General features: G+C 38.5%; 1 protein-coding gene across 2 annotated transcripts; it reads left to right on the forward strand.

The window, feature by feature from the left end:
- The first annotated feature begins 253 nt into the window (after positions 1 to 253).
- On the forward strand, positions 254 to 3818 carry LOC149840747 (protein PHOX1-like). Of its 2 annotated transcripts, none has more exons than XM_090004541.1 (3): positions 254 to 478; positions 922 to 3009; positions 3282 to 3818. In XM_090004541.1, the coding sequence occupies exons 2-3, from the start codon at positions 1083 to 1085 to the stop codon at positions 3494 to 3496; spliced, it is 2142 nt and encodes a 713-aa protein (XP_089860667.1). In that variant the 5' UTR covers positions 254 to 478; positions 922 to 1082; the 3' UTR covers positions 3497 to 3818. The 2 variants fall into 2 exon arrangements, with proteins under 2 accessions (XP_089860667.1, XP_089860668.1); XM_090004542.1 differs by having other exon boundaries at positions 263 to 478; positions 901 to 3009.
- Positions 3819 to 10402: the final 6584 nt, after the last annotated feature.

The raw sequence follows: 10402 nt of genomic DNA on the forward strand, positions 1-10402 counted from the left end.
TTGGGTCGGGGCGGCCCAATGTCCACGCCCCTAGATGTGTATGCATCAAAAATGGAAACAAAGACGCCATTGATTTTTCAAAGACGGTTTTTAGACTTTAGAGGCAAAAGAGTAACTTCACCATTTATGAATTTATCGAGTGTGAAAGATTTTTTGCGCGTCGTTAGCCTAAAAGATTGAGGGCATATTTGGATAGCAATAAATATATCCCAACCGGACAAGTACAAAATCGGTCACCATCTCTCTCTCTCTGTCTCTCTCTGATTCTCTCTCTTTCTGATTTGGGTGGTGGAGGAGGAGAATCAATCGATCTTGTGCAGGGTTGGGTGGGTCGCTTGCGATCTCCCTACGCCCTCCCTTCCCCCCTCTATTCCTCTTCTGTTGTTGCCTCTTTGTTTTTCTCACATACACAAGGACCCCCAAGAAGAAGAAGAAGGAAGAGGCATCGACGCTCCACAGTTTCTCTACACGCCTACGGGTATCTCTCTCTCTCTCTCTCTCATTATTGAGCTTTTTTTCCTGTTTTGGGGGAATCCCAACATCTGCAATGTCGGTGGAGTTTTTTTCTCGCAGAACGATGGCGTATCTTGTGAATGTAAAATCACCCATCAGAATTTTTGTCGTTTTTCTAGGTTTTGTTTGCATATAATTGCACAGATTTCGGCAGAAAATTTTGATGGGTTCCTTTCTTTTTCTCTTCTTTTTGTCTGTTTATCAACAATTTTGGTAATCCTTTGTACTCTCTCTTTCACGTGCAGAAGTACAGGAGTACCATCATACCAATTCAATACTTTTTCTCCTGCTCAAAAAAATATAATATTTTATCTTAGTTACGTAAAATCACATGTTACTTCTCTTTTTCTCTTGTATTTTGAAATAATTTTTTTTTTTTGAAAGAAGAAATGTTTTCTGTTGTTCCAGATCCTATTGACAGAGTGAAGTTGCAGTTGTGAATGAGTTTCATGAATGTCTTTTACATCTCAGATATAATTTATCTGAATCAGATCCGTGAAAATAATGAATAGGAAGAATTGAAGTGCTAAACTTGCATTTGGGCATCCCACTTTAGCCTCAACTTCTTGATGGGAAAGCCAGGTGGAAAGAAAAAGAAGCACCCAACTGAGAAAACCAATCGTTTTAGTGAGAAACAACATAAGACAAGAGCGGCAACACCTAAGGCCATAGATGAAGACACAGCTGTTTTCGTTGACAGATCTCGAGAGTTAAGAGATGAGGGGAATAAACTGTTTCAAAAGAGGGAGTATGGGGGAGCCATATATAAGTATGAGCAAGCTCTTAAGCTTCTTCCCAACACCCATATAGATTGTGCATATCTTCACAGCAATATTGCTGCTTGTTATATGCAGTTAACCCCTCCTGAATATGACAAAGCTATTAGTGAGTGCAATTTAGCTCTTCAAGTTACTTCTAAGTACAGCAAAGCACTGCTGAAGAGGGCTAAATGCTTTGAGGGTTTGAACCGGCCGGATTTGGCGCTGGTAGATGTATCTGAGGTCCTTAAAGTGGAGCCTCATAACATGACAGCTCTGGAGATTTCTGAGAGGCTGAAGAAAAGCGTAGAAAAGAAGGGTTTAAAGATCAATGACAAAGAAGTCATTGCTGAAGAAGTCAATTGTTCATGTACCTCACATGTTAAACCAATTGCTCAGTCTCAAGATAGCATATCAGCAAGAGGGGGAACAAAGAAAAAGAAGGGCACTAAGGCTCAAGATAAACCCGTTATCGAGGAGAATCCTAAGGCTGAAGTTTTCAGGTCAGTGAAATTGGTTTTCGGTGATGATATAAGGTGGGCACAAGTTCCATCTTTCTGCAGCATTAGACAATTGCGGGACATCATAAGAAGCCGGTTCCCCTGCTTAAAGGGTTTCCTCATTAAATATAAGGACCAAGAGGGCGACCTTGTAACAATAACCATCACAGAAGAGCTTAGATGGGCAGAAGAGTCCATCGATCCTCAAGGGTTGCTTCGGTTGTTTATATTTGAAGTTAGACCTGAGCAAGATCCTTTATTTGAAGAGCTAAAAGGTGGAGTGGAAACAGAAAACTCTGCATCTGCTCAAAATAATTATTCTGAGAATGGAAACTCGGTGCGATGTCTAGAGAATGTGGTGCATGTAGATACCTGGATTGTGCACTTTGCTCGGATGTTTAAGAATCATGTGGGTCTTGAATCTGATGCTTATTTGGATCTGCATGAACTTGGGATGAAACTGTATTCAGAGGCAATGGAGGATATTGTCACATCCGAGGAAGCTCAAGATCTCTTTGACATTGCAGCTATGAAGTTTCAGGAGATGACAGCTTTAGCGTTGTTTAATTGGGGAAACGTTCACATGTCTAAAGCAAGAAGAAGGGCACTTGTTGAAGAAGATGATGAATGTAATAATGCATTTCTTGAACAGGCAAAAGGATCTTATGAATGGACCCAAAGAGAGTATGAAAAAGCAGGGGAGAGATACAAAGAGTCTTTAAAAATTAAACCTGATTTCTATGAAGGCTTTCTTGCACTTGGGCAGCAACAGTTTGAGCAAGCAAAACTTTCTTGGTATTTTGCTATTGGAACCAAGGTAGACTTGGAAACCTGGGATGCTTCAGATGTTATTGAACTGTTTAACAGTGCAGAGGACAACATGGAGCAGGGGGCACAGATGTGGGAGGAGATGGAGCAAAAACGTTTGAATGAACTTAAAACTGGTTCTAAGCCAAACAATGAAAAAGTTCAGTTGCAAAAAATGGGTTTGGATGGTATTATTAAAGAACTCTCTGCTGATGAAGCTGCTGAACAGGCTGCTAGCATGAGATCTCAGATCAATCTTTTGTGGGGCACCATGCTTTATGAGAGATCTGTTATAGAATTCAAATTGGGACTTGAGACATGGCGAGAATGTTTCTTAGCTGCAGTGGATAGATTCAAGCTTGCTGGGGCTTCTCCAACCGACATTGCTGTCATGAAGAAGAATCATTGTTCCAATGCAACTGCTCAGGAAGGTAAAATTTCTTATTTGTACTCAAAGTTGAATTCTTATCACAAAGGCATATTTTCTCATCAATAATAGAACAGTTATTAAGCCTAAAAGAGAACTTTATCAAAACTGCTGATGTGAAATATGTTCTGCTTTTCATCAGACAGGAGTTTTACCCAGGACGCTTATTCTGTTATGCCCTTTGAAAAAAAAAAGTTCTTTTTATTTTTTCTTTCCATTTTTGTTAATACAATAAAAGTATTGAACTGTTTTTTGTTCTCTTATTTGTCCTTGTAGGATTGGGTTTTAAGATTGATGAAATTGTTCAAGCGTGGAATGAAATTTATGATGCCAAAAGGTGGATCAATGGCATTCCGTCATTCAGACTAGAGCCACTATTTCGGCGAAGAGCTCCAACGTTGCTTCACAACCTGGAGCTTTTACGAACAACATCTATTCTCAGCATTTCAGAAAGAGACCAAAATTCAGACAAATTGTTTTCTGATGATTAGGCATGGGTGTCATCTGATTGTGATGATTGGATTTGGTGATGTGCTTTAGGAGGGTTTCTACTATTCGTTTATGGAGCAGTTGGTGGAATATGTTGCTATAAATATATACCCACAATCTTTTCCTTTTATCCCTTAGGTCAACCGATAGAGTATTAAAATGGATATGTAGAGTGTTATAACCAATGATAGTTTTACATGAATGGTCATTATCATTTTTTAGTGTGAAGTGTAATAAAAAATCATTTCTGTAAGCTAGGTAATTCTCTTTGTATCTTTTCCATACATGAATATTCCTTGTGTAAGATGTTTGCATTTTCTGCCACTTAATATGCCATGCTCATATTTGCCTGATCCAAAGAAAAGAAGTAAACATGAAAAAAAGGATATGATGGTTTATATCGCAATATCTACTGAAGAAAGTGAACAATTTTCAAATTTAATCATTTATTTATGTTATGCAAATTTGACATGTAAAGTTTATAGCATAGGACAATCCACTTCCCATTTATAAGGGAGATACTTGGATCATATCCTTTCCTATCATTCTAACGGCCCAGACTTTGTGTCTGTTATTGTTATAATTGGAATTTCCTTTGTAATCTAATGTTGTCTTGCATTTTTCTGCTGCACCCAATGTGCATGTTTTCTGTATTTCAATATCCCCAAAGAAAGGAAGTAATTGTAAGAGGATAGGGTGGTTCAGGCACAAAATTGAACATGTCAATACTCTCTCTCTCTCTTGCAGGTGCATCATGAAATCCATCAAAAGGCACCCTGTTGATTGCTCCTCCATAAATGGGAGTCCTGCAAGATTGTCAAATTCAAACTTAAGTGTGCTGACCCCTTCATTAAAGATAATAAGCATTGTACTTCAGTGTGCTGATGCCAATTGTCCTCATACCTCTCGCAGTTGCTTGAAGGGGGAAGCATTGGCTGCTACCAACTCATTTCCATTTTACCTCAATGTCTTAAAAATCTTCATCTTCCCAACGATTGTCCTCATTGAGGTTTACGGTGCTGAGAACCAGTCTTTGCACACCGTTGTGACTGGCAACCAAAAGGTCAGTTTCTTTCTTCTCTTTATATCTCCCGAAGTTCAATTTATCATTTTTGTAATGTTTTTTGTTGATTTTTTCCATGGTTGTTCTTGCCTCATTAATGAGTTCATTTTAGGGTGGCAGACCCCTTTTCATCAGTGGCCATTTCATTAACCATGGTGAAATGTTGACTGCTTTTGGTTAATCCTGCAAGATTACAAAAAAGCCTTCTTGATTAATTTCCGACCTTACTAAGCTATCTTGAACCTTAACGTTATTTTCTTGTTCTTTGGCAACAGTGTTTCCCGTTTGCTTCTCTGCATCCCTCTGAATTCTTCTTGTCATTGGAATCTTCTGTTGCTCACCCTGTTTTTAGTATTTTCAGCATCTCTCCCTCCCTTTTCTTCCCTGGCATTCTCCCTTTGCTTATCTGACATCTACTGCATTTCTCTGTGTCTTTGGCATGTCCAGCATCTCCTGGCATTCTCCTTTTGTGTATCCAGTGACTACGGGTTTTTCTTGTTTCAAAAAGGTGGAGAAATTCGACTTGTTTCGTTTGGTCATGCAGTCTTTTGGGGTTCCGCTGTGTGAAAGTGGGGATTTTCTGCATCTGATCTTCCCTCTTATTGCTTAAACTTTGCAAGATTGTGCCTAGGTGGGAAGATTGTCATGTATTTGGTGTGTTTTTCTCACTAGTCAAGGTCTGAATTATGATTTTGCATGATGCTTGTCAGTCGCAGGAGCGAAAAGCGATTTAGGAAGCATAAAAAGCGAAACACTTTTAAAAAATTTGAAAGTAGAAAGCGCGAAACGACTTAGAAGCAAACCGAGAATTGTCTCAGAAGCAACTTAGGAATCGAACCGGAAGCTAAAAAGGATTCAAAGGAGAAACAAAGAGAGAATTGGGTGAGAAGCGAAAGGTAATCAAATAGAAATCGAATAAGAAGTGAAAATGTAATTATATTTTTTTAATTTACCAAAATATAAAATTTATGTTATCATGGATAAAATAAAACATGAGAAGATAACATTAAAGTTGATCTCTTAATCTCAAAACTGAATTGTAAATGCAAGTGCAATCATTTAATAAATGCATCCTATTGCAAGCATTTAATAATTAATGCAAGGCAATCAAAATATGACGAGCCCTAGAAAATATAGCTCCCCAAAATGAAAAGCCCAATTACTCTAATAGCTAACCAATGGAATGATAACAACAACAACAACTACGCCTTCATCCCAAAACAATTGGGGTCAGCGATATGAACCAAAAAAGAAATTCATTTTGGGTCTTCCACAAGAATCCTTTTCCTCCAATCATTTCTATCCAATGCCATGTCCTCGGTGAGGTTCAAAGCATTCATATCCTTTCCTATCATCTCCATCCAAGTCTTCCTAGGCCTACCCCGACCTCTTTTAACTAATATATTTTCCCATTTCTCCAACCTTCTAACTGGAGCATCATTAGGCCTTCGCCGAATATGTCCAAACCACCGTAAACGATTCTCTCGCATCTTATTTTCAATGGGTGCAACACCTACCTTCTTACGTATCTCCTCGTTCCGAATCTTATCTTTTATTGTATTTCCACACATCTATCTAAGCATCCGCATCTCAGCTACACTCATTTTTTGAATATGATGTCTCTTGGCAGCCCAACATTCTATACCATATAGTAAAGCGGGTCTAATAGTCGTCCTATAAAACTTTCCCTTCAATCGCAATGGCATTCTACGATCACACAACACTCCAGTTGCACTTTTCCATTTCATCCACCCAACCTTTATCCTATGATTTACATCTCCATCAATTTCTCCATACTTTTGAATGATGGATCCCAAATATTTGAAATAATCATTCACCGGTATTTCTTGCTCACCAAGCTTCACTACACTCCCATCACTACTTCGTTGCTTACTAAACCGACATTCCATATATTCAGTCTTACTCTTACTCAACTTAAAACCTCTAGCTTCCAATGTCTGTCTCCATAATTCTAACTTAGCATTAACCCCAGCTCTAGACTCATCAATCAAAACAATATCATCAGCAAACAACATACACCACGGTACATTTTCTTGAATTGATCTCGTAAGCTCATCCATCACTATCGCAAATAGGAAAGGGCTTAAAGCAGATCCTTGATGTAACCCAACCGTTATCGGAAAATTGGTTGTCACCCCTTCACAATTGCGGAGATTGGTTACTACTCCTTCATACATATCTTTAATTATACTAATGTACTTTAGGGAAACACCTTTCTTCATCATTGTCCACCAGAGAACGTCCCTAGGTACTCTATCGTATGCCTTCTCTAAATCAATAAAAACCATATGCAAATCTTTGTTCCTCTCTCTATATCTTTCAATAAGTTGTCTAAGAAGATGTATAGCTTCCATAGTTGATCTTCCAGGCATAAAACCAAATTGATTCTCCGATATCATGACAACCTTCCTCAACCTAGACTCAATCACCCTCTCCCAAAGTTTCATAGTATGACTCATGAGTTTTATACCACGATAATTTGTGCAATCTTGTATATCACCCTTATTCTTATATAAAGGCACCAAAATACTCTTCCTCCACTCATTAGGCATCTTATTTGTTCGCCAAATCAAGTTAAAAAGATTTGTCAACCATTCTAAACCTTTCTCTCCCAAGCATTTCCAAGCCTCGATAGGTATACCATCTGGGCCAACTGCCCTTCTTGATTTCATTTTCTTTAAAGCCTCTGCAATTTCTTTCTTTTGAATCTTGCGCATGAAGTCACGATTTATCTCATGAAAATGAATGGAGAAGTCTCCAAGATCTTGAGCATGACTATCATTAAATAGCTTATCAAAATAATCTTTCCATCTCTCCTTAATCTCCTCATCTTTGACTAAAACCCTTTGTGTTTCATCTTTGATACATCTAACCATTCCCAAATCCCTCGATTTCCTATCTCTCATCTTTGCAAGCCTATAAATATCCTTCTCGCCTTCTTTGGTATCCAACTTGTCATAAACCTCCTTATATACCTTAGCTCTCGCGTTTCGAACTACTTTTTTAGCTTCCTTCTTTGCTATCATATACTTCTCCAAATTCTCATTATCACGACTCTTACTTAGATTTCTATAACACTCTCTTTTAACCTTAATAGCTAATTTGACATCCTCGTTCCACCATGATGTATCCTTACCTAGTGGTGCACCGCCTTTAGACTCACCCAATACCTCCTTAGCCACTTTTCTCATGCCACCCGCTATCTTATTCCACATTGATTCTGAATCCTCCTCGAGACACCAATCAACTTCCTTAACTACCTGCTCTACAAACATTCTTTGTTTAGCTCCTTTCAGTGCCCACCACTTAATTCTAGGATCTATCCTATGTCTATCCCTTTTGCGGCATTGTCTAATTCTAAGATCTAAAATTAAGACTCTATGTTGTGTAGCTACACTTTCTCCCGGTATAACCTTACAATCGATGCAACAACCCCTATCTCTCTTTCTAAGTAGGAAAAAATCTATCTGACTCGTATAAACCCCACTTTTAAATGTTATTAGGTGAGACTCCCTCTTCCTAAACCAAGTGTTTGCTAAGATCATATCATAGGACAAACAAAAATCTAAAATCCTTTCTCCACTTTCATTTTTTTCTCCTATACCATAGCCTCCATGGATACTCTCAAATCCATCTCTCCTATACCATAACCAATGGAATGATAGACAAAAAAAAATCAACCTAGAAATGAAAAGTAAAGACAAGGGAAAAAAGGAAAAGAAAAGAATGGAACCAACTTAATTAAAAAACACCATGATAGAGAGCAGGGGAGACACAAAGAGAGAGAGAGAGGGGGTGTACCTTGCAATGGAAGCCATGGCATCGAAGGTCGTCTCAGGCTGCCGGAGTTAGCCTCATGTCATCGGATTCAGGGAAGCAGCAGCCAAGGCTTGGAACAAACCCTAAGAAAAAACCTCTCTCTTCCCTCCTTTGTATTTTTATTTTCACCAAATGATGGTTTTACCCTTAAAAAACATGAACCTTTTTTTTCTCTCAAAAAACAAATAAGGTAGGGGCAAAAATGTCAAAAAGAGGAACCGATCTAGGAAACGCGATTCCTAGAGTTGGGAATCATGTTTCCTCATTTGAGGAAATGTGCTTCCATTTGAATAGGGAACACACTTACCATTGTCGGGAAGCGCGTTCCCTCAAATGGGGAAGTGAGCTTCCCTTTTGAAAGAGGTGTTTCTCCACATGCTTCGGAAACATCGCATTTCGCGTTTCGGGGAAGCACCTCCCCACATGCTTCGGAAGCGCGTTTCGGGAAGGCGCACTTCCCCAAGCGCAATGGCGTTTCCGGTTGCCCTGGGTATAAGGTTGTTAAGCAAGTCTTTGGTAGCTAGTCCAACACAAGTAGTAGCAGATCATAGGAAGAGATGACCTCTTCAATATGCAGTGCCTGGCCTTCACTTATACTATTGATAGCCATTTTGGAATTTTAACTTTTTTGTAAATTGCTTGCGAATCTTTACCTTTATGGGTTCTCAGTTGTGCAGATTTTACATGCTGAGATACTGCACTGCGAGGAAAGGGCATGACACCACAATTTATTCTGTTTTATCTATATGGCTGGGAGCATTGAGATTTGAGACACACTAATGAGGTTGCATTCATAGTAATGCCATGTTAGGACCCAGTTCAGAACCAATCCACTTGCAACCTGCCCATCACAAGGGACCTAAAACGCCTAGAGAAAAGGGACCAAATTAAATTCAGTCAGTGTGTCTAAGGGCATGTACCTAGATTTTAGCCAACAAAATCATGCAATACAACTGTGGCACATGTCAAGATGGCTTTTTACTGGACTTGGTTCAGAATGGATCCATGTTGCGAAGAAGAAGAAGCACCATTCAAGTATGAAGAACAATGGGGATGGTGGTTTTTCTAATGCTTTTTCCAAGTTAATCCAGATTTTTTTAACATATTCTGTGTTTGTCCTTCTGTTATTGATTTTCCAAAAACATCCTTAAGGGTAGGATCATCATTTCTTCATGGTTAAACAGCTTCCATCTGGTTGTGGCGATGGGGTTAACCCAAAGGATGATGATCAAGTAAAAAGACGGATGGTTTTGAGAATCAAGATAAGGCAAGGATAATTTTGGCTATGGCAAAAGGGAGAGGTGATTTTGGAAAAACCCTCTTCTTTATGTGTCAAAAGGGGAGGAAGAAGCCTATGGTGCAGTCATGGAATTGGCAATTGTAGGGGTAAAATTTATTGGATTTGTGGCGAATTTGCTGGAGGCAGTTGTTAAAACATTGTTTTGTGCATTTGATTTGCACGACAATTACCTATCTTTTCAAGAATTTATACAATTTTCTGCTATGATTTTGTTTGATCTTTTGTTAGCAAAATTTTAAGCAGGACTGGAGAAGGTTTGCCTTATTGCCTAACATTTAAACTTGTTTAGTAGTTTTTTTTTCTTTCCATAATGCTGTTTAATTTCTTAATGTACGTGGCTTTGGAATATATGATGATATAATTGATGTAAGTGTAGGTGCTTTTATGCCTTATATCATGATAAGGTATGTTTTGCAGGCATTTTGTCACAGTTAGATTTCTCCACTGGATGTGGCTACAATGAGCACATCCAACTTAAGATGGTTCTTTAGAAAGACAAAATCAATTGATGATAGATAATCTATGTGACCTGATTAATATGTAGGAATTTTTGTTTGACAATTTCCACTTTGAAGTTAGTGTGGACTGTGCATATATACTAATCATACTAGACAAAATTTTTTGAATGTGGATGACTATGTCGAGCATTTAGGTGCATGTTTAATGATGTCAAGTTAAGCAATTTACTCAATGAGAAACTGGGAG

The sequence above is a fragment of the Nuphar pumila genome, chromosome 4, assembly GCF_984573655.1.
Source record: "Nuphar pumila chromosome 4, dmNupPumi1.hap1.1, whole genome shotgun sequence".
Classification (NCBI taxonomy): Eukaryota; Viridiplantae; Streptophyta; class Magnoliopsida; order Nymphaeales; family Nymphaeaceae; genus Nuphar; species Nuphar pumila.